This window comes from Lissotriton helveticus, chromosome 9 (genome assembly GCF_964261635.1).
Source record: "Lissotriton helveticus chromosome 9, aLisHel1.1, whole genome shotgun sequence".
Lineage (NCBI taxonomy): Eukaryota > Metazoa > Chordata > Amphibia > Caudata > Salamandridae > Lissotriton > Lissotriton helveticus.
In genome coordinates, this window is record NC_136070.1 from 1129979998 (window position 1) to 1130007230 (window position 27233).

The 27233-nt window shown below is 44.4% G+C and overlaps 1 protein-coding gene across 1 annotated transcript in view; it reads right to left on the reverse strand.

Moving 5' to 3' along the window:
- Nucleotides 1-27233, reverse strand: part of ADAMTS9 (ADAM metallopeptidase with thrombospondin type 1 motif 9) — a 934075-nt gene that overhangs the window by 574801 nt on the left and 332041 nt on the right. Inside the window, 1 exon segment of the mRNA XM_078661546.1 lies at nucleotides 1740-1885. Within this exon segment, the coding sequence (XP_078517672.1) occupies nucleotides 1740-1885 (146 nt within the window).

Sequence of the window (27233 nt, forward strand, 5' to 3'; positions counted from 1 at the left end):
TTTTGGAGGCCAGACTCCTTCCACATAAGCCTTACCTGATCCACGCAAATCAGGCTGGATTTATACAAAAACGAAGCAACACTCATTATCTACGTCGCCTGGCGCATGTATGGCATTCCCCTAGTCTTGCCGAGGAGGACTATGCCTTAGCACTGCCCGATATAGAACAGAACTTTGATTCGGATGGATTGTACCTATGTATGGTCCGTCCTACAGCTGATGGGGGTGGGACTGGGGTTTCTTAAATGGGTGTAATTACTTTATACGGCTCTTCGCATCCAAGTAGGTACCGGACGCATTCCAGCTGGAGAGAAGCATCCGGCAGGGGCACCCCTTGACACTGCTTATATTTGCAACAGCAATGAAGCCCTTAGCAGCACCTCTGAGGGATTGCTTGAGCGCATGGGGTATAAACCTGGGAACTACTAACCATGTGTTTTCCCTTTATGCTGATGACAAAGTATATACCCAGCAATCAACGCAGTCAATACCCATTGCACTCAGGGTGCTACTGACGTTTGGGGATGTATCCGTCCTCCGAACGAATCCTGAGAAATCCAAACTAGTCCCAGTGGGGAGATTAGAAAAGCAATCGAGAGACCAGCTTCCAGGGGTGGGGCATCCCCTGGGTGACTATCGAACCTAAAAATGTGGGTATTAGACTGGCACCCACACCCACCTTGTATATGGAGCTCAATATAAGAGGGTAGTGGCGGGTATTCGAAGCTCTGTGCATTCCTGGAAAGAATTGCCTTTGTTCTTTACGGGCAGGATCGCTATCACAAAAATTATCATCTTGTCCAGATGTCTTTACGTGCTACAACATTAATTGTATAAAATTCCCAGTTCTTTTTTTTTATAATATTGAATGGGTTACTCATCGACTTTCTGTGGGGCGCCAAGCGTAAACCTGTCCACCTGACAACAATGCAGAGAGTATAGGAGCGTGGGGGCTTGGAAGTACCCTGTCTGGAATTCTATTACATGGCCTCTTAGCTTCAGCATGCGATTCATTGGTTAGACAAGCACGACAATTGTGAAAAACGGCTTCTTGAAGGTACGCACGGGGAAGGGTCTCTACTGGAACCTCTGATGCCCGGCGCGAGGGTCCCCTCTACTTACCGCTACATATTACAGCATGTTGCGGAGGTATGGAAGAGCACAATAAGAAAGGTGGTGAGGCACCGCCCTACGCCCCAAACATGCCTCTATGGGTAGTACAACCCTTCTGTAAAATATGGAGATGGAAGGAAGGAGGCTGTCTAATGTTGGGGGACCTAAATAACAATGGCCAATTCATAACACAAGAAGCTGCGGAGACCTCCATTAAACTAGGTAGAGAGCAATTTCTGAAGTACGAAAAGATTGCTTTGGTGGCTCGGTAGGTATGGCCATCCTCCCAAGGGAACCCCCACCACTAAAGTACTGTGAGTAATGCTTTATATGACCTAGGGAAGGCAATTCATTTCTCACTTATATGGAGGGAGGAGCTTTCTGTACAGGCAAGATGGGATGAAGCGGTGGGAGATCCCCTCATTTAACAGGAATGGGTAAGAATTCACTACGGGGTCAGGAAAGTGAGTTTGAATCCACGATTTAAATTGATTCAATATAACTATGTACATCAGACCTACCTAACCCCATAACATTAGACGAAATATACCTAGACCACTTCAGTGAGTGCCCCGCAGTAAAGAAAGAAACATGCTTTACATATAACAAAATATGACAGTATTTACTCAGGTCTGTTGCATTCTCGTAGTGCAGTTTTTATGCCACCACCACAGGATCTGGAACATGCTCCAAAGGGACTCCATGTACCCCATGCTCCATCAGTCATTGCCACTTCACGTTCCTTGAGGACACAAATTCCATGCATGCAGTGCTGTATTCAAAAAGGAGATTAGAGAGGATTTGCTATTAATTTTTTAGGGGAAAAAATTTCTACAAGAATTTGGAACACATCTAAGGTTTTTTCTGTGTCACAGAACTATGCAGAGATTAATATGCGATTTATTACAGCAGTTGAACGTGAGGAGGAGCCAGGGTTCATAAGAGGCAAACCCTTAAGTTAGTCATGAGGCTCCGGTCCTCCCGTAACATGGTATTACACTCAGCAAATCTGCATGCATGTAGAGACTATGCTGTTTTTGGATGTGTAGTACTTAAAGAAAAGATCATTTACTATATCCAGACCGCATGACGTTAAATCCCTGCAGTGAGATAGAATAACAGTATTAGGCCTTGTGAGTATAGCTCCAGTTGGTTTCTTCAGTGAAGCGATTCTAGAATGGAATCTCTGGAACATTAAGCAGTGATTTCTCTAAAATCAGTTACAATATAATGTGGTATTAACATGGGATTTGCCCAATGCACTGTAGTAATAAATAAGTGGGAAATAAAGTCGAGTTGTTATTTCACTAGATTTTGTTCATGAAAGAGAAATACTGGACAGATAAATTATTAAACTATATTCAAAATGAATAGCTGGGGGTTAGCAACTGATACTTTTCTAACTAATGAAACCCAGTTATTAGTCTGGCTCTTACAAATAAATGTTCCTTTTTTGTCAACCTAGTACCTATATTCAATACTTGTGTTGTCCAACTATCTAAAGGTAGCCTCTTGAAGACCATAGATTTGTGGATGTACCCTTACCTTTACAATGTATTATTCCACTCTGGAAACAAAAGTAAATTAGTCCTTGCCAGAGAAAGAAATAATTGTATTGAAAGGAAGAGGAGGGCGAGAGCATTACATTGAAGGATGTGAGGGAAGGGGTTTGTACATCATTGCAAAAAAGAAAAGAAAGTTATAGTTTTTGATGCACATACATGTTTAATTTACACATGCAGAATTTCCACTGAGCGCAAATTCTATATTCATGAAGTTTACACATTGGAGGAATCAACGAAATATATTATTGTCAAAGATATCCTGCAGCACCTCTGGCACTCTATATGACTCATTGAAAAGTCAGAAATGTGCTTCAAACATAGGAGTTAGCTTATGGAAGCTGATTTCTGACTTTCTGATATGGCCAATTGTAAACTGGGCCTATACCTCTTGCAGGTAGATACTATAACATTAGAATAAAAATGTATTTGGCTTTCCCAACAGAAAACAGAATATTACGTTAAATGTGCAAGTGCTTTTGACATTTCGTTTGAACATTAATATTTTAACCCTGTGGAAATTCAGCAGACTTACATTTTATGTATTGGAAGTCTCCAGAATATCTATGAAAGTGGATGGTTTACTATGGCACTACAGGCATATGTTGTATAGCCCTGACAAGTTGTATATTTTTCTTAGATGTACAGTAAACAATGGAATAGAAGGAATGGTGTCTTACCTGTAATCCTAGTTCTCTCTCAGAGGACTTTGTTTTGCCTAATTTACTATTCTCCTTTTTTATCTGTTCCTTCGCTGGATCTTAGAATGATAAGCTGGACAATCAATTCAGTGCTAATGATTATGAATGGAGATTCCCCTGAGAGAGATGTAGGATTACAGGTCAGAAACCATTCCTTCTCGCTCAGGTGATTTCCATTCGTAATCGTTAGCACTGAATTGATTACTTAGCTTATCACTCTAACATCCGTGAAGGAACAGATAAAAAAGGAGAAGAGTAAATTAGGCAAACCAAATTCTTTAGACATGCTTGCCCCACTTGAGCATAAGCCTTAGTGTCCGAATCAAGACAAAATTGTCTCATAAAGGTGTGAACTGATGTTCAAGTTGTAGCTTTGCTAATCTCAGCAATTGGGATGTTTCTAAGAAAAGCAGCAGAAGCTGAGTTACCTCTGGTGGAGTGGGCCCTAGGTCTACCAGTTAGGGTATTGCTTGCTTTTTGATAACAGAACTATGCAGGAAATCACCCACCAAAGATAAGGATTGTTTGGAATTAGTATATCCTGTCCATAGAGGACCACAGTTGACAAAGAGTTGCTTTGATTTTCTTAAAGAGTTTGTCCTATTTAGATAAAACTTCAAAACCCTTCTAACATCGAGAGTGTGGTGAAGCCTGTCTGCAGGACAAGAAGGGTAAAAAAGAATGTAGGTAAAGTAATAGTCTGATTGAGATGGAAATCCGAGGCTACATTAGGGAGTTGCTTGGAAATACTCAGTAGGGTTCATGGGAACAGAGGGCCTGTATCTCGCTAACTGCGAGCTGAAGTAATGCCTATTAAGAAGGAAGCCTTCCAAGAACTGTGAAGGACATTTCTCATAAGCTGTGTTTGCTGTAAGATGCACTTCAATTGAGAAGAATTGTAATATTGCTTTAGTGAAATGGAGAAGGTGTGGAAGAACAGCCTCTTCCTGACAAATGAGAGGACTGATATTATTCTGAGAACACCAAATGTGGATTCTGTTCCATTTGAAGGAATAGGAAGTCCTAGTGAATGGTCTCTTGGATTCTCCAAGAACACATCCATGCAATTCAGAGAAAGGTCCAGGTGGCCATGATGTATGAGTTCAGGAGCCATGCAGCCAAGATCAGAAAGGGTTGGGATTCTGAAACTGGCATCAAAACTTCTGAAGATCTGCCCTGCACGGCAGCTTCCTGTGTGGACACTCTGAGAGGTTAAGGAGATGCATGTACCACCAATGTCTAGGACACTTCAGAGCGATGAGAATCCTTCTGGCTTTTGAGTGTGAGAACTTGACGATCACTGTTGGCAGTAGGGGAATTGGAGGAAAGGCGTAAAGAAATTTGCCTGACCAGTCGATCCATCGGGCATTCCCCAGTGTGCCCCAGTGGTAGAACCTCGAGGGGAAACTTGGGTATTTTTTGTTTTCCCCGTCAGGGTAAAGATCTTTTAGGGGAAAACCCCAATCGTAAAAGATGTTGTGAAGTACAGCGTAGTTTAGAACCCATTCATGATTTCTTGAACAACTCTGCAGAGAGTGTCTGCATGAGCATTCTTGGTTCCCAGAAGAAGGACCACTGTAATATTGAGATTCATGGAGATGAGCCACTTCCAGATTGTTTGTGCTTCCAGGGAAAGAGGTGTGGCTCTCGTACCTCCCTGCTTGTTCAGATAATGCATGGTAGTTGTATTGTCCTTCTTCACAAGGAGAGAGTCTTCTGAATAACGAGTGGAAAGTCATCAGGGCTAGATGTACTACCCTCAGTTCCAGAATGTTGATGTGGTAAGATAGCAGTACAAAAGGGGGTGGTGATGGACGAAGCATCTGAACCAATCAAACACTCAGACCCAGTCAAAAGATCTGGGTTTAATCCATCACCGTTCTTGCTCACTTTGCCACTGGATTCAAGCAAGCCTGGCTGAAGACGGCTGAAATGCCAGAAACCGGTCCAAGGAAGCTTGTTTCCGGTCCAGGGAAGGCATGGCTTGGCAGTTCGGGCTGGACTGTTCCCATGATGCACAGGGTCAAACTGATTTGCATATGGCCATGTCTGAACTGGGGTGGCAGAGTGGGCTATAGAACGGTGATGAATTAAACCAAGATCTTTTGACTGGGTGTGAGTGTTTGATTGGTTCAGATGCTCCGTCCATCACCACCCCCTTTTGTACCGCTTTGTTCGCCATAAGTTTACAGGGTAAGCTCAGACATGAGTCCCTTACTCACTTTGCCACTGGATTCAAGCAAGCCTGGCTGAAGATGGCTGAAATGCCAGAAACCGGTCCTAGGAAGCTTGTTTCCTGTCCAGGGAAGGCATGGCTTGGCAGTTCGGGCTGGACTGTTCCCATGAGGTACAGGGTCAGACTGATTTGCATATGGCCATGTCTGAACTGGGGTGGCAGAGTGGGCTAAAGAACTGTGATGGATTAAACCCAGATCTTTTGACTGGGTGTGAGTGTTTGATTGGTTCAGATGCTCCGTCCATCACCACCCCCTTTGTACCGCTTTGTTCGCCATAAGTTGGCAGGGTATGCTCAGTCGTGAGTCCCTTGCTCACTTTGCCACTGGATTCAAGCAAGCCTGGCTGAAGACGGCTGAAATGCCAGAAACCGGTCCTAGGAAGCGTGTTTACGGTCCAGGGAAGGCATGGCTTGGCAGTTTGGGCTGGACTATTCCCATTAGGCACAGGGTCAGAATGATTTGCATATGGCCAAGTCTGAACTGGGGTGACAGAGTGGGCTAAAGAGCGGTGATGGATTAAACCCAGATCTTTTGACTGGGTGTGAGTGTTTGATTGGTTCAGATGCTCCGTCCATCACCATCCCCTTTTGTACCGCTTTGTTCGCCATAAGTTGGCAGGGTATGCTCAGACGTGAGTCCCTTGCGCCTTTCGCCACTGGATTAAAGCAAGCCTGGCTGAAGACGGCTGAAATGCCAGAAACCGATCCTAGGAAGCGTGTTTCCGGTCCAGGAAAGGCATGGCTTGGCAGTTCGGGCTGTACTGTTCCCATGAGGCACAGGGTCAGAATGATTTGCATAAGGCCAAGTCTGAACTGGGGTGGCAGAGTGGGCTAAAGAACGGTGATGGATTAAACCCAGATCTTTTGACTGGGTGTGAGTGTTTGATTGGTTCAGATGCTCCGTCCATCACACCCCCTTTTGTACCGATGTGGTAAGATAGGCCTTGAATCTGGAGATGGTCCATATGACCACCCCAACCTGTTAAGAAGGCATCAGTCACTATGGTTTGGGCAAGAATGTCTTGGTGGAAACCCTTTGAGAAGATTCTCTGAGCGGCTCAGTGATTGTTTCTCCCGAGAGCTGATCCCATTGATCTTGCAGACATTGTTGGAATGGCTACATCAAGAGACATGAATGCGGGACCAGGAAGAAGCATGATGCCATTGAACCAAGGAGGGAAGAGACTTGTCTCACTGTGGGATGGGATGTTTTCTTCAGATTGCAACATTTCTGAAGGATAGATAATCATCTCTCCTCCAAAGGAAACACGTTTGTTTGTACTGTGTTTAGAATAGCACCCAGGTAATGCAGGGATTGAACAGGTGTCAAGATAGATTTGTTTTGATTCATTTACAGACCTAGTCGATTGAGAGTCATGACAGTTAGCTTATAATTTTGGTGGGCTGCTACAAATGCTATACATTCATAGAAAGTATGCAGTGCTAACTCGAGGCTGAAGGGAAGGGCCTTGTAATGTTACTGGCCTTTTCCTACAATGAACCTTGGAAATTTTCAATTTGTCTTTGCTACTCGGATGTAAAAATAGACATCTTGCAGGTCTATCAAGCATAGCTAGTCCCCTTGATGGAGTTGAGGGCAGATCTGATGAAGAGCGAACTTCCTAACTCTTTGTTTGCAAACCTACTTGCTCACTTTTTTGAGGTTCAAAGTAGCTGTGTAATAATTTTTTAGTCCTTTTTTCTTTGCCAGAAAAAAACAGGAATAAAATTCCCATTCGTCTCAGATGACAGGGTAACTTCTCCACAGCGTGTTTCTGCAAGAGCATGGATACTCCTTGCTGCAGCTTTTCCTGCTGGTAAGGGGAAAGTTTCTTCGGTGGAATAGATGGTGGTGGACATCCTTTGCCACTCTTGTGTGAAAGATATTATTCTTCCCCCAACCAGAGTGGATAACGGAAGTGGGGAAAGATCTGACTCATTGTTTTCCAGCGGTAGTTCGTTGTTTGGGCAGATGGTTGCTGACCTTCTCTGCCTCCCGAATTATGTCTGTGTTATTGGGGTCTGTGCAGCTGTTGATGCTGTTGTTGCTGTTGCCCCTGAAGCCAATGATGGTAGTACCGGCATTCTTAAGGTCGATAGGATCTTCTATAATCCTTTCTTTTCCCCAGCTCAACAGCCTGAACGGTGCCGAGTTGCATCTTTATGCGAGCGATCTCATCATTCACATGAGATCCAAATAACATATTTTCTGAAAAGGGACGGTTTAGGATATGGTGCTGTGCTTCTGGCTTTAACCTTGTAAGTCTGAGCTATGATGAGCGATGGAGAGCTAGGCCCTGACAATATCCATGTGCTGAAAGGCTAGAAATATCAGCTGCTACACTGATGATTTGAATAGACACCATCATGCGTTTATTGATAATCTCCTGAAAATCTTTACGTCTGTCACTAGGACAATCCTCTATGAATTGCTGAACTGCGTCCCAAAGAGATCTGTCTTAATGCCTCAGAAATGCACAAGACCTGGCTGCTTTCATTATGACTGCAGAAGTTCTACATACTTTTCTTCCCACAAAGTCCAACTTTTTACTGTCCTTGTCAGGAGAAACAGTGGATGAAGGAGCTGTAGCATGCAACTTACGGTCTGTAGAAACTATAACTGAGTCTGGCATATGTTCTTCATTTAGGACAGAAGGATCTTGATCTGAAGGCTTGTATTTCTTCTGAAGGCGAGATGGGGCAGCAGTTATAGAAGCTGGTGTCAGAAACAAATACATAGCCAGTTCCAACAATCCAGATACATGTGGTAGTAGAGTTCTAGAAGCAGACCTTTGGCAGAGCGTCTCAAAGATTACCAATGTGGAGTAAGTAGTAGTTGGTAAGTCAATATTTAGCTTATTCGCTCCTCTGCTAAGACTCTAATGGAAGCCTGAACGCTTTCATATGTGGAAGCCACTGCACCGTGTTATTTAAGGAAGATGAATGATGTCTCGACGTTGAACCATATCTTGATGTTGAAGTTCTCGACATTGTATGGAATCTCAACGTCAGAGTTCCTCTCGACGTGGACTCGACATGGACAGTGCTCCCCTTCTCGACATCGAACCAGCCCTCGATAGTGAGCAAGTAGCTGCAGTACCTCTTCTCGATTTCCTCGATGTTGAACAGTAGCAATTGCTTTCTCCAGATTTTCTCTTTTTGGATCTCCCTTCGCAGGAGTCCTCAGACCGTGACTTAGAAGCAATGGTACAGGGTGCAGTCTCTCCTTGCCCTTCAGAAGTCTCACCAGTCAGGGAATTTGGTTGTGTGTGTTGCTCCACGTGACCATGGATGCAAATTTTCTCTCCCTCCCTCAAAGTGCGCCTAGAGAGGGCCTTGCTGTGGCAACACGTCTTGGGGTCATGAAAGTCTGGCAAACATAAGATACAGATCCTGTACGGATATGTTTTTGCCTTTTATCTGCTGCACTCTAGGCAGCTCACAAAAAGAGATGGCATTTTGCAAAAATTAGATACATTTCTTGTCAAGATATTATATACACATACTCTAAGCACTAAAGGATGTCGAGTGAATCAGTCTTAAAAAGCATATGATGAAAAATGTTGAGCAAAAAAACCTTAAAAAAGGTAGAGTCCTGCTCCAGGATCCTGTTAGCAGGAGACCGAAAAAAGAACTGAGTACAGGGCATGATGGGGCACTGGAGGTCAGGAGGCCCTTAAAGGCGCAGTGTCCTATTTACATTGTTTCAATGCTGTAACCTACACAGGCTATATTGCTATGTGTTACTCCTCATTTTACTTTAAAAAGAAGTAAAAAGCATTCATGAAGTATGTTTTTAAAAGGTCACTTTTTTTTTCTTTAGTGACCTTTAAGAGTATGACCCTTTTTTCCTTCTAAATTTTTAAGTAATTCAATAAAGATTAACAATATAGCCTGTTTTTGAGACAGAACAATTTAACACCTCTGTCACATATGTATTCTGGCCTTTCCAAAGTAAGGCAAAGTAGATGTGACTCTGAAAGAACTGCTCCAGGGTCTTCGCACTTGGGCAGGACTATTCAGTGCTTATGATTATCAATAGAGATCCACTGAGAGAGAATCCAACTTACACACACAATCTAAATCATTCTCAATTATTTGTATTTAAGATGATTTAAGATATTTCTACAAGATGAAAGTTTTGCTAATGTATAAAATAACTACATTTGTGATTCTAAAGATAAACTGAACAAAACAATGAAATGTTTCAATTCAGTTAAATCAGTTAAATACCAGAGAGTCAGCTAATTGTATGGTTGTGGTACCACGCTTGGCTAGATCGATTGTTGTAACTGTAATCCTTGTCCTTTATTATTGCTTCAAATTGAATAAATCTTGTTTTGTCTCTTTTTTTCAGATGATGACTGCTCATAAAAATTGCTTAGTATTTTCAAAGGTATCACACATATTTCTTAATGTGATTGCCCATTGCAATGGTGCTTTTAAAAGCCCACTCCAGCTTTATTGGCATAAACTGAACTTGACAGACATAACAAACGAATGAGCACCTATAGCAGCCATGGTCCGTGCAGGTAACAGCGGTGGGTCGGTGGGGCAGGGTTGGGGAAGGGGGTATTTTGAGGGACGATGCCGAGGGAAAATTGAATAAATAATACATTTTTACTCTGCATCGTCCGGCGGAATTCCCCCTACCCGGCCCCACTGCTGTTACCTGCACGACCACGGCTAACCTATAGTCCATTAGAGACCTCTGTGGAGGAGTACATTGTTATCAGAACTTTTTTGGACTCTGATGATGGAATGTCGTACTATAATAAATGAAACTTCACATGGGCCAAAATGGTTGTAAAACATACCAAATCTCTCAAAGGATTCACCCTTCCTCTCAGATACCATATAATTGAAAGACACTTGCAAGTCCACACCCCCACACTATCTGGATCTGGCACCTATTATCATTAGGTCACAATATGAGCAATGGGAGATGGAAGGCATCCCCAGACCTCACTTTTCCCTCTGGAAAACTATCTCTCTCCTTTGGTTTGACAGACCATAACATTAAATGTAAATGTAAATGTCGGAATTTGTAAAGCGCACAGCTACCTCCACCGGAGGTGTCCCGGCGCTGTCCGTATACCGCTTAGGAACCCTTCCTGGCTTTCCTGGGAAATGTCCACTCCTGGGCACCCCCCAGGTGCAGCCAGGCATCCCAGCGCTTTTGGGGCCGTTGTGGAGACTAAGCAAGCTATTGCCCAGAGTTGCAGCGTGGGACCCATGATCAGAACAGGCACTGAGGCGAGAATATCCAGTCAGGAGAATTAATGAGCCGGAGACCCGCCGAGGCGGGAATCGAACCCTGGTCCCTGGCCAGAGCTCTGCATCAAGGTCTGCCTGCTCTAACCATTGAGCCACACTTCTCCACCATTAGGCATGTGTAGTATTGTGGAGGGTCCCCCAACAATGATTACGCGCCACACAGTCTTCGGTAAGGTACCTTTATTATTTCGTCTTCCTACAGCTTGCATATGCGTCCTGCTCCTGTCCCCGCTCCCCACGATCTGTGTCCTGCCCCCCTGACCGGATGTGGTGTCCGGTGTCCTTTCCCCAGTGTCTCTGACCCCGTGGGTCCTAGTGCCCGACTGCCTGGTCACGACAGCATGGTCAGCCAAGTCTTTTTTCCCTTTCCTCTCATGGCTCTTGCTGTGACTGCAAAAGCGGGCAAAGGTAGCTGGGGTAGAAGGAGAGAGATGTATCCTCTCCCTATTCAATAATTTCAGCCTCTATTCCACTCAGTTCCCTGAAAAACTCAAGATATCTCGTGGAAAAGAAGGAAAAGGGACAGAGAAATGATTTCGATTAGGGCATTGGAAAATTCAAGAAACAGCCTTATAAATCTATTTAAAGTATTTATAACTCCATTATTTTACAGTTTTAAATAACAATACATACAAACTCTGAAAGTTTCTGCAGGAGGAAAGGCAAGATTTAAACTACCACATATAGAGCTGAGGCAAAATGGCTTTGTTAAACTTTCTATTCATTCAAGGAGAGGCAACATTACAAAAACAGGCTAGAGACCTGTTATACTAAAAACTGGTCACTATTTTCGACCAGTATTTTTGCAAGTAGTTAAAGATTATGTGAACTAATAAGTAGGTTCATAAAATTCCACTCCGACCTACTTTATTAATATTATGGGGGGGTGTTGAAATTTAAAACTCACTCTGATTGATGGCCATGACAGAGAAGGTGGCCTACGAGAGTCGGCAGACTACCATGTCTCTGATCACCTTTTAATAAAGAAAACATTTTTATATTGCAGCCCATTTTCTTTACAAGAAAAGGCACGGCGTTTACAATTAAAAGTTTCTCTTTTTAAAGTGTGTTTTAGAGTTGGCAGAGGTCCCCTGGATCACTGCCTACTCCTCGCCAAACTCTTATTTTATATTCAGAAAGGGGCATGTACCCCCAGGAGACTCTTTCCCTTTTGTGAAGGGCTTTGCTTACCAACACGAACATGTGTGATATTTCAATGTTTTGAAACCAGAGATGTGACATAAGGAATGCTTGAACTTATCTTATGCAGTGGTAATTATTTACGTTAGCAATCCATTTCGCTCTATTATTTATGCCTAAAATCAGATTTTATCCACCCATGCTTCTTTAATCTGATTACATTCAAAGGACCTGATTCGTGAAGCTTTTTTCTCCAACCAGCCTCAGCACACATTAGGAAAAAGGCACACTATGTACAAAAAACAATTTTTGGCTATCTTTTACCGCCCAACAGGGATCCAACTTTTCGGTCTGCATTCCAGTCCATGGATAATTTGTTACGTCTTTATATGTTGAAGGACACACCGCGTTCACAGCAATACTATATTGAGGCACACCTTATTGTTTATCAATTAAATAATTACCCTGCAATAGATGAAATGTTGTCAATGACTCTGTATAGGTCTGAGGCGACTAGTAACCGTTGACGTAGAACACTATCCGTAGTACACGTATAAACAGCAGTAAGAGAGAGAGAGAGAGAGAGACAGAGAGACAGAGAGAGAGAGGGAGAGCGAGAAAACCGATACACATGCCCTGCTTCCGAGCTAATTGAGAGGCAGATGGCTTTCTGCCTCCACATTGTCTAGCTAACCGTAGGCACTAGGCATGCACATACCACACACAGAATCGACAAGAGAATGGAACAAGCAAGGGAGAACAAATTCTTAAATAAACAGTGAAAGATATACAAGGAAACCACTCCCCAGCGTGAAGCATTAACACTTCTCCGATTCGAGAGGGACACACTAAGATGAAATGTGATGATGCTCAAAAGAATTTAAAAAATTGGCATTTGGGTACAAATGTATGTGACTTAATGTGTTAGCTGTCTAAATGAACCACAACACGTACATACCACGTTTACCAAGCGCATCAAAATATCGTCTCCTTTGACTGAGAAATACACAACTTCGACGTTCCTTCTTTATTAAACAGGACATCTGTACAGATTCCACTTCATTATAATACCTTTAAAATTATCTCATGTGGATCATCTCTAAAATTCTATCCTTCCTTTGTAAGTAAAACATTCCTGGACTTTTGAAAGCAGTGAGGGCAAAAGTCATGTTCAATGCAGCTTTCGCAATGTGCTGCCTCTGAGACTGTATTTTATGATTCGTGTGTCATACATGCCACAAGTCACTGCATCCTGTAGAAATGTAGATATGCAGACTTAAACCTGAAGGACGCAACTTATGCGCTTGGCAGCTCTCAGGAGTCGTTTCTACCTTTGGTGTGCATGAATTCATTACTATAAATGATCCGGAAGGAACATCTAAATATACTGAACAGTTGCTAGGCAGCATTGCTATGGCTAAACAACTAGGTTTATATTCGGCAGCCAATAAAGCATCACTTCTTTTATAAACGTTAAATCTGATGCTGTCCTGTTACAAACATTAACAGTGTTACACTACTGAGTTAAAGCATTTAGAATCTGTATGCCTGGTAACACAAATGTGGAGAACAAATGAACCACACACGGTTATAAAAGACTAAAAGGAGCACACTGATGTTAGGACGAGAACCCTCACTCACAGAGGGTGACATTCTTCATCAATGCTTTTCCTCCTCACACAAGGGTCACAGGGTACCAAGTGTGGGCAACAACTCCCATGCGCCAAAGAGGGAGGAGTAGAGGAGAAAAAAAAAATATTAAGTGTCAATAAACTATCTCATGGTGAGCTAGAATTATTTTTAATTCTGGTGCCCCCATTGGATAGGAATAACATACTTGAGAGGACACAGGGTAACAAAACTACCCTTATCCTAAATGGTAAACATGTTTCTGCCCGTACATGACTCAATGAAGGGGGAGCCTCGCACCTGTGACACCCCAGCAGCGCCAGGAGGCGCATTAGGAAGCGCAGATCTCGGCGGAGCAGGGGGGAGCCTCGCAAAAGTAAAGGAGAACCTTACCGCCAGCAGTGGGCCACCGCGCTTCGCTGCACTTGCCCCGTGGAGTTCCTTGCCGCCACCAGATGCCGCCAATAATCGCGCCGCCGCCCCGGGACTCCATCTCCCGGCATCCTCAGTGGCGGCGCGCACCTGTGACACCCCAGCAGCGCCAGGAGGCGCATTAAGAAGCGCAGATCTCGGCAGAGCGGGGGGGGGGGGGAGCCTCGCAAAAGTAAAGGAGAACCTTACCACCAGCAGTGGGCCACCGCGCTTCGCTGCACTTGCCCCGTGGAGTTCCTTGCAGCCACCAGACGCCGCCAATAATCGCGCCACTGCCCCGGGACTCCATCTCCCGGCATCCTCAGCGGCGGCGCGCACCTGGGACACCCCAGCGGCGCCAGGAGGCGCATTAAGAAGCGCACATCTCCGCTTCGCGGGACGTGCCGGGCAAAGCCCTGGCCACGGGCGGGCCCGTCTAAGCCCATCAAAAATATTCGAAATATTAATCTATGAATATTTTTTAACATCCAACCGCTCAAGCTTATTCTTACTATTATGTTTTATCACCTGTTTAAATGTATTTATTGTATCCCTGTGCTTTTATGATTTTATTTTGAAAATCGAATAAAGCTTGTTTGAATTTGAATTTGACTCAATGAACTTCATTCATCAGGGCCAAAAGGTGTAGGGTCACTCTGCAAATGTAAACATTTGTATTACCTGCCATATATTACACTTGGTAGATAACAAGGAGGCCCACCACAGATGTCAGGCTCCACCTGTGACCCTAAAAAATAAATAAGCAGCAATTACTTACATTCATAAAGGCAAACTCTACCTTAAACTCTTTTCGTCATGATTAGATATAAGAAAAGTTGTGAACACCTTTTTATTATGTCTAATCATCACGTAAAGAATTAAAGGTAGAGTTTGCCTTCATGAATGTGAGTAATTGCTGTTTATTTGGTGCACGTTTGTGTTTTTTTCGTTCTCTACACTCGTGTTACCAGGCATACAATTGTGTGAAGATTCTAATTGTTGCAGGAGCAGTACGTTGTTGGTAGGGATTATGTTCCGTCCTGAACCTCTGTATGCTGAAAGAGTTAAAGCATTTACATTTACTTATCTAATCCAATTTAAATATCAAGTGTGTTCATTTTGACGCAAACACAAGGACCTGATGGAAGGAGTGCTGAAACTTTTCAGACACTCACCCCCGATCCGGGTTGAATCCGTCATCATTTTTTATCTCACTGCGCCACCTCAGTTCAGATCCAGTTATATACAAATCAGTCTTGACCCTGTGCCTCATGGGAACAGCCCAGCCCGAACTGCCAAGACAGGTCTTCCCTGAACCGGAAACAAGCATCCTGGGACTGTTTTCGGGGTACACTGAAGGCGCTACCTTCTGTAAGAGACTGCGTGGAAACAATTGGGGGGGGGGAGAGAATGGGGTCATCATCTAAATAGCCAAGTTTTCAGGCCCTTCCTAAATCTTAAAATATTGGATTTCTTCTGAACAGTTAATGGGATGGAGTTCCAGAGCTTGGCAGTCATGGTGGCGAAATTCCTACCACCCCATCTCACGTTTTTGAATGTTAGAACAATAAGATTACAACTGGCCGCTGATCTAAGGGATCTTGAGGGATTGTATGGCTTAATGTATTGCGATAGCTGGTCTGGGCCAAGGCCATGCAGGGACTAGAAGGCTATGCATAAGGCCTTAAACTGAATATGTTTTGCTATTGGCAGCCAATGGAATAGCACTATCGCTAGAGAAGCCGACTTGTCTCTATGAATGTTCAGAAGATGTTTGGCTGCCGAGTTTTGTGATATCTGAGCTTGTTATTGTAACGCTTTTATGTGCTGGTAAAGAGAGTATTGCAATAGTCAAGTCTAGAAGATATAAGTGCAGTGACTACTGGTTTTTGCAGATCAGGTGGAATGAAGGGGAGTATCTTCCTTAAGACTTTAAGGATGAAAAAGCCGGAGGAAGTAGTGATTAATCTGTCCTTCAAACAAAAGTTTGGTATCTACTATTGCTATTCCGTTTTTAGGTCTCGGCTAGCATAAGACTGTGCACATGCGCAGTCTCGCTGGCGAGACTTAATGAGATAGAGGTATTTTCACTAGTGAGGTTAAGCCCTGCCCCTCTTTTCCATTGGCTGGTGTCACCGTTCATGCTAAATGGTGGCCAGCCATTGGAAAAGAGGTCGCCCTGACGTAATTCTTTCTCTTTAAGCCCCGTCCTTTTCAGACTGGGTTCCTTGACTTACTGCTGAGGTAAAAGGTTTCTTATCTTCTTTAAGGGGCGAAACAGATGGCCTCATAAAGAAGATAAGGAACCTTTTACTCCAGCAGTAAGTCGGGCTCTTAAAGAGAAAGCAGCACGTCGTGGCGAGCTACTTTGACTATAATCGCGGCACCAAAAGTAAAGAAATAGATGTTTTTTCTATTTCTTTACTTTTGGTATAATCGAGGCACCCGTGCTTTACTTTTAATGTTAAAAGTAAAGCGCGGGTGCTGGCTGCCTGGCAAGCGCTTGTCTTGTTTCTTAGACCTCCTCTTGCTGTTGGTATGCATATAGTCTGGATTGACTGCTGTAGCGTGCTGACAGCGCCCACTAGCGGCTGCCACGGTGAACTCTCGTCATTGCCCATCTGAAGGGCGTCTGCACATTACCTCTCAGCCCAGCACCACTATGTTTGTGTGTCTGTGTGTGCACTGGATGGAGGAGAAGCAGCAGCTGGTGTCATAGTCAACTGCAGAAACCACCCCCCAGAGCGCCTTGTGTCATAAGCAAAGAGCACCAAGCAGCCCCCAGAGATAATGCAACAACGCAGAACTATTGCCTGCATGAGCGCTACTAAAAAGGCAATGCGCCATTTTTTTTTCTTCTTTGGAGTGCATTACAAAAAAAGATGCTCCGATGTCTGGTGCGCACCAAACAGCCCTGCAGTTGTGGGTTCGGAGGCTGAGCAAATTGAGACGGAAAGTTTCCTTTTTGTAGCGCCAAGTCTGCTGTGAATGTGGCACATTGTGTCATGAAGGTGTTGCGCTGCCACACACCAAACTTTCACCGGGTCCTGGTGTTTTCTTGTGTGAATTCCGGTGGGGCCGCTCCCACCCTCCATGGCCCATACATGCTTTGCTTTCCTATACGAGGCGAGAGTTTGACGAGGAGACACACTGAAAGCGTTGTTTCCAAATCTGCTATAGTTCCGAGTAGTTAAACTGCGTTCCGAAGCCAGCTCGTTGAAAACGTTGTGCGTTTGTGTGTTATCGTGTTCCGGGCACCGGTGTCTGCGTTGTTTGTGTCGGTATATTTTGTTATATGTTTTTCATTTTGGTGGAGTGTGAGGTATATGTCTGTTGTGAATTTTATGTAGATGGGAGTTGACGAGTGTGGATATGTGTGTTTGTTATTACAACCATATACATTTTTGGGGTAAGGCCGCTCGTATTTGGGTTTGTGTATATGTGTAATTTGTGTGCATATAAGTCACTGGGAGTCGTTTTTTGCCACACTGGGGTAAGCGTTGTACTACGGATATTGCCATGTGTTCTCATGTCTGTTCTGTGCATTCTGTGCATATGAGTGTTACACCTGTGACTGTGGGGGTGATGCGAATAAATCTATAGTTAATAGTAAGATAGCGAGTTGTCTGCTAGATTTCACATATGTACTTGTGTATTGCTGCACGCTACCCATGTGTATTTATTTCTTTATTATGTTACAGATATGCGAATGTATAGTTCCGTTCCAGTTTTCCTTGTGTACGTATGCCAATGTACACGTTAAAGTGGCGGCGTGCATGTCTGCATCATGTGCGTGTGTGATATATGATAGCATATGCAGTGCGTGTGTTACATTTGTGCTTGGGTGTTATGCGACACGGACAGTACAATGGCACAAGCGGGCGTCTGCGCGTTGGGAAATATGGCATTCTGTTAATTAACGGTGCATAATTGTAGGAGACGAGATGTTGACTAAACGACTCTCTCGATCTGGTGCGCTCCGCTTCCCCCTGAAAATCACGCACATAGATGCTACGTAATGTTATAATATTAAGTATTATTTTGTATTATTATTATCTGAGCTCCTCTGTGGCGGTGATCAAAGCTAACTCAGTGCTGTGATGTACCCGGAAGCCAAATTGGGATGAGTCAAGGATTTAATTTTTTGTAACAAACGTAGTCAGTTCCATATTTATGGCTTTCTCTACTACCTTAGATGAAAAGGGGAGTCGCAAATCGATCTATAACTGAGAAGATCACTGATGTCCATGTTTGGCTTTTTAAGGAGGAGAAGTATTAAGGCCTCCTTCCACTCATTTGGTAAGAGTCCAAGGGTGAACATCCTGTTAAAAAGCTGAGTAAAGTAGGTAGCTATAATCTCAGGTGACGTGTATGATTTGGGTGGGCATGGGTCCAATGGGGATCCCTATTTGGCTGAAGTTATTATGTTAAAGGTCTGATTTTTAGTAATTGAGATGAAGGTTGAGAGGGTATTTGTAGTTGGAGTAGCAGGGTCTTTGTTTGGGGACAGACTATATTGTGCATTTTGCTGTTGAGTAGGTGACTGGACAGAGTGCTTAACCGAAAGAAAACAGGTGTTGTAGATTGACTTTACCTTGTCCTGGAAAGAAGTGGCCAGGGAGTTGCAGAATTGCTGACTTATTATGTTTTTCTTTAATTCTTCAAGTTTCACTCTGGCAACTAATTCTTTAGGGCAACCGTTAGCATCTTTGTTTTTTTTCGTGTAGTAGGAGGACTTTTCTTTCAGGACTAACCTTTTGTATGTGTGGATTGAGGTTTTGTATTTGATTTAGTCATTCAGGTTATAGTCTAATCTCCATTTTCTTTTGAGTCTCTGACAAATTGGTTTCTGGGATTTTAGTGTGTCATTGAACCAGGATTCGGGTGGAAGAGCCGGGGATGCCGATGATTATTCAGTGGAGCTAATTGCAAAGTTGGTGACTCTAATCAGGAATGGTATTTAGTGACAGTTAGGTCAAGTTTTAGAGGGATCTCGGGCATTGACTGGTCGAGTAGGGCATTAAGTTGGTTCTCGTTAATCCTATTCCAAGGACGGCTGGAGGCCGTTTTCCTCGGGGTGTTTAAAGAGGGGTTTAGGTAGTCCTGTGATATCAAACATAATGGCGCTGTGGTCGAACCAGGTTAATGGAAGCGAGCATGTCCATTTTAAGTTAATATTGTCCGAGAAAATTCTGTCAAGACAGTGCCCTGCTTTGGGGGTAGGGCCCTTAACTATCTGGATTAGACCAGCACCAATCATCTGATCTAAGAGAGTTTCAGTGCCCGGATCCATAGGGTTCTCCAAATGGAAATTGAAGTCCCCTACAAAAAAGAAATTGGGGAACTCAACCTTGAGTTTCAAAAGATGGCTAATGCTGTCAGTAAAATATCTGGATACAAACAGGCAGGGTGGCTGGCGCTGAACGCGGTCCCGGCGCAGATGGGCTGGCCTTTGGTGCGCCTTCATTCTGCCAGCGGCACAGCCGTGCTTGTGGGCCGGCTTTGTAGCCTGGCAACTGGGTGTGAGTTAGGAGGCGTGGCCACAGGCTTGGCTAAGCGCGAGTGCTAGACAACAGTGAGGGCAAAAGAAATTTCAAACTGGGGTCCAGCTAACCCGGCTACGGCTCACAAGCTTCCTTTTGGGCCGTAGCTACTGTAAAAGAAAAACAAGTTAAAATAAAGGTGCATGAGTTAAAAGCATAAAACAAGCAAAATCCGCCCTTTCAAGATGGCGGTGGAGGTCATGAGCCAGGCAACTCTCCAGTACTCAAGTGCCTACAAGGAAATTAAAGAGACACTGATCGGAGGGAGTAAACGCTTTCTCAGGAGGTTATGCGCACAACCATTTTAAATTAAAGATTGCAAAAGAGTTACTTGGGTTTTGATGCAAAGAAACTACTTCCACAGCCATGGAGAATGGAACTGTCGGAGAACTTTCTCAATTGTTTTTTTTTTTGCTATGCAACGATTTTACAACCTGAAAGATAATTGCTAGAGGATTTTGAGTGTGAAGGCCATCTAAGATGGATCTTAAGGAGAATAGGAGGCGAGAGGGAGAACAAGAGAAAAGCAGCTGAAGGCGGGGATCTACTTCAAGCAGAAGGAGCGCAAAGGGCTGATTGATTAAAATGCCCTGGAGCACCAGCAGCAGTGAGGTCAAGTCTGAGAATGGAGTGGTGCAGAGATGCAAGCGGGGACAAAGAGAGAAAAAGGGCGGGAAATACAGTGAGTTGTGAGGCACATAAAAATGCATGAGGACACACGGTGGGTTCACTGGGCACCTAACCAAATGTGACAGTCCCATCCTGAGGTTCAGTGCTCCTGCGGTAATGGGTGTTAGACTTTTACAAAACTGATAAGGGGTGATCATACAAACAAAATCGACAACGGCTGCTGGAGCGAGGGTCCCCTGCCCTTCTGCACCAAACCGTCATAAAAAGAAGTTATAGCAAAAAGGAACCAAGCCAAGTCAGTAATTAATATGATCATTACCATATCAAATGGAACCCACGAGAGCTAGGCCCTCGAATGGTGGGCACAAGGAGGGGTTTAAAGGGGTCTATATACATTTGAAGAAGATTGCAGACTACTGAATGACACATGATTTAATGTTGGGTGCATCAGTGTTCATGAAGTGTGCTGAGGCTCTATTTATTGTGCCCACATTGGCCAAAAGAAAGGTGTTGACTTTAAGTCTGTTCTTGAACCTACCACTATGAGCCTGGAAAGGAGAGGTCATTTTGAACACTGGAAAGAAAGAAGATATGTGAGAATTAAAAGCCTGGCAGCTGGGACATACATTGGTTATAGAAACGTCAAAGAAACCTGAATGACATATGTAAGTCCATCTATGGAGCACAGAAGCATAAGTTCTTAGTGGATATGCACAGCGTGGACAAATACATGCAGAACAAGGTTTTGATCCCCACAGTAAACACAGACATGGCTGAGAAGAAGGAAATGTTCTTGCCTGTAATCCTACTTCACCTCCATTGAAATCATAAGTACTAAATAGTCGAGCACTTCTTTTGAATATATCTTCCTAAGGGTTCATCTTCGCCTTACTTCAGAAAGGTCAAGTTTTAGCATATAACTTTAAAAAGAATGTAGCCTCTGAAATAGGCAATATTGGCCAATTCCTTTAATTTACCTTTAAAAAGGCCAAATTAATAAAAAGAAATAGGAAAATTAACTAAGGCGATCATAAGGGACTGTTTGATGCGAGACCAGGGAATGAATATTCCATGGTTAAAATATGTGAGGGATTCCTTGTCAGACCTGGGGTGTGTAGATTTCTTTATTAATCCAACAAAATTATTACCGCGGGATAAGGCCTATGTCACCTCGGTATTTACAAAATATGTGGCTGACCGGAGGGAGGACAGTCAATTGAATAAACCTTCTGTAAGAGCGTATATCTTAAGCAAATCTTGTTTGAGCATGGAACACAATACACATTAATACACAATACACAATGCTCAAGACAGATTTTTAATGACACGCTTCAGGCTAGACCTATTACACCATAGTCTAGTGGTGCCGGCAGGCTACACTAGGTCCACAGAGTTGAAGGGTCCGTGCGGCTGCGACCAACGGTCTCCACAGGATACCCTCCACTTTGTGTTACTGTGCCCTTATTATGAAAATCCTAGGAAGCGTTTTTTTTAAAACATTTTAAAACAAGCATTTACAATGCAATGGTTTTGCCTTTGTTAAGGTTCCACCAGGTCCACCATGGTGCGGCTCTGAGCCCCAAGCAGAGCAGCAGCAGGGCCCAGCAGAGCAGGGCGGGGGGCAGCAGGGGCTCGCAGAGGTGTTTCCTGGGGCAGCCGCCCAGGTCCACCATGGTGTGGCTCCGAGCCCCAAGCCTCTGGTGGTGGTGCTGCTGCGCTCAGTAGCCCATGTAACTTACCGGGCACTCTGGCGGGGGCTCCTTGCGACGGCGGCAATCTCCTGGGTACTTCTCCGGTCTCCCTCTTCGGCATGGGAGACCGGCAACGTCCTCCGCTTCTCCCGGGGCTCCCTCCAGGCCACTGGAGCCCCGCGTGGACCGCCATACTTCTTCTCCTGGGCCGCCGTCCTGGCGGGGGCTCCTTGCGACAGCGGCAATCTCCTGGGCACTTCTCCGGTCTCCCTCTTCAGCATGGGAGACCGGCAACGTCCTCCGCTTCTCCCGGGGCTCCCTCCAGGCCACGGGAGCCCCGCGTGGGCCGCCATACTTCTTCTCCTGGGCTGCCGTCTTCCTTCTTCCCCCGGGCGGGGGCGGGCCCTTCCGGCCGGCCGCGCTAGGATTGGCCGGCCGGCTAGTCACTTCCGGGTCGCCGCGGGCAGCGCGGCGGCCCGTCTCTAGCTCAGGCAGGCGGGCGGCGAAGTTTCCCGATGGATGCGCCGCTCTCAGGGCGAGCCTCCGATGGTGGCGAAGCTGCGGCCAATCGCAGCACGGCTCCAGCGATGACGCGGCGGCTCGAGAACCACTCCTAGCGCGGCGGCACTGAGGGGGCTCGACCGCCTCAGCCAATGGGAGGGCAGCTCCTTCGTTCTTGCTCTCCGCGGCCCCGGCGAGGTCCTCATGTTATTCTCGGCCCCAGGCAGCGGCGGCAATCAGGGAGGCAGCGTTTGAACCGTAGTAGGAGGCGGCAGAGCGCTCGGGGTGCCACTAGTGCCTTACCAGATTCGGGGGCGTTCCCGGCTTTCGGCTGACGTCGCGTGACGTCGGCAAAAGCCAAAGAAACGCGGGAACGCCCCCGAATCTGGTCCGGCATTGACGGACAGGCCCCTCGTCCAATGGCTAGGCTCCATTTATGGAGCCAGCCAATGAATGACGAGGGCCGACCCAAAGCCACACTACAGATCTCATCAGGATTTCGCCTGCGCGAAAAAGATGCGCAGAGCGCATCTTTTCGCCAGGCAAAACCTAAAAAGGGGGGTTTTAAGCAGGCTAAGGTTGCTTTACTGTTCCTGAAATTGTCCTCTGAGGTGTTAACTCTTTTTTCTACTGTGAACTTCCTAAGGTAGGCATTCAATGAATGAATAAATGAAAGGCATCTTGTAACGCGCAACTTAACCCAAGGGCATCAAGGCGCCTAAATGATGGTGTTACTGGTAGTATGAACCGAAGACATGATTACAGATAGGCCTCAGTGAAGAATAATGTTTTTAATGCTTTACGAAAAAGCAGAATGGAAGATTGTCCTTTTAATTCGGGTGGAAGAGCATTCCACAGCCTTGGAGCAAGGGAGGAAAAGGCCCTCCCACCCCACCTGGCTTTAAAGACTCGGGGAACAGCCAAAAGTTTATTATTAGAGGAGCGAAGAGCTCAGGAGGGGGAATATGAGGACAAAAGGGACCTTATACCTTCTGGACTTGTGCCATACAAGGCCCCATGAGTAAGGCATAGGATCTTAAAAGAGATCCTAGCCTGGATAGGTAGCCAGTGTAAGTTCTTCCTGGCTAGAGAGGCTGAGGAGAATTTAGGGGCATTGCGCTCGAGAAAGACAAGATGTGAGGAGTGACCACAGTAAATGTATTACTAAGAGGTTGAGAGCCCTATAAATGAATTGTGTGGGCAAGGGTATCTTTTTATAGAAATTTAAATTAATTAGGTCTACCTGTTAGTAACATGTAATTTTGCACTAGTGTCAAAATTTTAGTCAAAGATGCTAATCCCTTTTTAGGGTTGTGTGGTATATGAATTTGTAGCTGAAATTGTGTTTACTGTGTAATTTAATGGCACTTTTATGGTATTGCATTGATACCGAATAAGGTTTATATATATAAATAGGAAAATTACCAGGAAAAAATGTGATATTTCTTAAAAACCTTATTCACTAACCTATTTCAAAGGAAAAGGGGCTGAAGAATCATGGCAATGTAGACATATAGGGTGCTGCTATGACAGCATGAAAACTGACACTGCACTTTTAAAGGTAAATTGTCTTAAAGTATCCCATCATATCCTGCAGGTGGCAGTTACCTCAATTCTTTGTTTGCAGAGAGAGTTAAAGGATACAAAAAACTAGAACATTTATTAACTCTTTGTGTCCCTTCCACCGGAGAGGAGGGAGGCTTACTTGTGTTTTCAATTGAGATTCCCCTGAAGAAGAACTAAGATTGCAGGTAAGAAATCTTTCCTTCTCCTTCAGGGGATCTCTATTGATAATCAAAGCACTGAAGTAATAGGTGAGGTATCAGTCACTGTTGTCTGTGACTGAACTTGGTACTAAAAAGGGCATTACAAGGAGGAGATTCTGTAATTGACACTACCATTTGAGACAGTGTCCCGCATTTAAAAAAAGGGTGGTTATGCTTGCAAATCAAATGAAAACTCACTTCACTGGTCTTCCAGACATTCCTGTAGTGGTCTCATATGGAAGCAGGCCAGAAAGAAGAACCTACCTGCTTCACAGTCGGATGATTGGCTATCGATAGACATTGACATTTCCAACATAGATACCAGTCTCTCTTCTGAAGAATAGACTTTTGGCTTTATGGTAAACTCTTTAAATAATGTGGAGTCTGCACCAAGGACGAGGTTGATTTCTAGTGATTGACGTGCAGTCCTAAGCGATGATAGCAGAGACGGTTATTTGGTAATATCAATGAGCTTGTGGGTATGTTGAAGCCTTGATGAGCCAGTCATCTACATACGGATAGACGAAGATCTTGCATTTCCTGAGATGAGCTACAACAACAGCCATGCACTTTGAAAAGTTCTCAGGGCTGATTTAGGGCCGAAGGGAAGTACCTTTAATGGCAGTGGTTGTTTCCAACTGCAAATCCCAGGAATTTGCAGTGCTTTATTGCTATTTGAATATGGTATGCATCTTGACGATCTACAGAGGATAGCCAATCTCCTTAATGGATCTGAGGGTACATTTAATGTAAAAATAGCCATCTGAATTTTACTCTCTGTAACCATTTCTTTGCAACTTTCAGAGCTAGGATCAGCCAGAAGGAACAGTTTCTTACCTCTAACTCCAGTTCTCTCGTAGGGATATTTCCATGATAATTCATAAGCACTTGAATAGTCCCGCCTATGTGCGAGGTCCCCAGAGCACTTCTTAAGATATATTGTCTTAAGTGGGAATCTTTCGCTTTTCTTGAGGAATGCCTGCAAAGACACTTAAGAGATAGAGAAGCAAAAATGCAGCCAAAATAAATTGGCTACACTGGCCGCATTTTCATCTTGAAGTGAAAAAAGGGAGCCAGTATACCATATTTTTGTATAATTTATGAAGTATTTTACACAGAAGAATCCCCTTAACATAACTCTTTTTGTTCATGATCGAGATGAAAGGAGACGACAAAATAGCACCATGGGCTGCCATTATATGTCTTAAAAAATATAAGCCGTGCCTTTAAGAATCCAGAGACCACCAGTATCCCATCATGCACAGCTAGTGGCAGTTACTTCAGTTCTATTTGAGGGCGATGAGAAGTGAATGCATGTTCTATGTTATGGATCCCTCTGTCAATTCCAACAGGGAGGAGGGAGGAGGGAGGATTGCTTATGACTTATCATGAAAACTGGGGTTACAGGTAACAAACTGTTCCTTCTCTCGTAGGGGATTTCCATGTACAGTCATAAGCACTTGAATAGATTAACAAGCCCGTCCTTGTAGAATGCGGTGAAAGAGACAGAGAAAAAAGGATATACAGATTTAAGCAAATCGATTTCAAAGGGAAGCCTGCACTACTTGAGCATCTGCCTTGGCATTTGAGTCCAGGCAGTAGTGTTTAGTGAGTGCATGAACCGATTTCCAGGTAGCAGCCTTGAATATCTCTGCAATGGGTATATTACGAAGCAAACCTGCAGTAGTTACCTTCGCTCTGGTTGAGTGAGCTCTAGGCATACTGGCCAGAGATTTATTACCTTTTTGGTAACAGAGTAAGATGCAGGAAACAATCCATCTGGAGATGGACGGCTTGGAAGTCGCTAGACCTGTACGGTCAGATTTCTGAAAAACCTTAGTTTTATCTTGATAGAATTTTAAAACCCTACTAACATCCAGGGAATGAAGAGATCTCTCCGCTGGAATAGATAGATACTGAAAGGTAGGCAAAGAAATCATCTGGTTTACATAAAAATCCGAAACCACCTTCGAGAGGAATTTCGGATGAGTCCTCATGACTACTTTAGATGCATGAAAAACCAGCAAAGTGCCTGGATTTCACTAACCTTGCGGGCTGAAGTATTAGACACAAGGAAAGCAGTCTTCCAAGACAGATGCTGAAGAGATGTATGGGTTCAAAAGGTTCCTGTATAAGACTAAAGAGGACCACATTAAGCTCCTAAGGAGGAGAAGGACTTCTAATAGGAGGAAAAACCTTCTTCAAACCCTCCAGGAAAACCCTGATAACAGGAAGTGTAGGCAGTTAGGGCTGCTAAGTGAACCCTAATAGAAGAAAATGTAAGGCCGGATTGTGTCATATGGAACAAATATGGAAGGATGACATCTTTCTGGCAAGAGGAAGGATCCTCATTCTTCGATGAGCACCAAACACAGAATCTCTATCATTTAAGAGTATAAGCGTAATGTGTGGACGGCCGCTTTGCCTCCTTGAGGATGTCCATGCAGCTCTGAGGTAAGTTCAAGCGTCCATACTGTACTAGCTCAGGAGCAATGCTGTCAAATTCAAAGAGAGGTTGGGGTGCACCATTTTGCCTCCGAACTTCGTTAGTAGGTCTGATCTGCATGGAAGCCTGAGATGTGGATGGATAGACCGGTGAAGGGGTCCGTGAACCATCACTGACGTGGCCACTCCAGGGCTATGAGTATTATTTTGGACTGGGACAGCTTGAGGAGGACTGCCGGGATTAGGGGAACTGGAGGAAATGCGTAGAGAAATCTGTCTGACCAGTTGATCCATAGGGCATTCCCCAGGGTTCCCGGTTGGTAGTACCTCAAAGCAAAGCTTTGGCATTTGCTATTTTCTGAGGTGGTGAACAAGTCGACCTCCAGAGTACCCCATCCTGCAAAGATATCTTAGACCACGTCGTCAATTAAGATCCACTAGTGGTTTTCCTGGAGGAACATGCTTAGAGAGTCGGTCTGAGCATTCTGAACACCTGGGAGGTGAGTTGCTGTTATGGTCAAGTTTCTGACCAGAAGCCACTTCCAGATAGTCTGGGCCTCCTGAGATAATTGTCTGGACCTCGAGCCC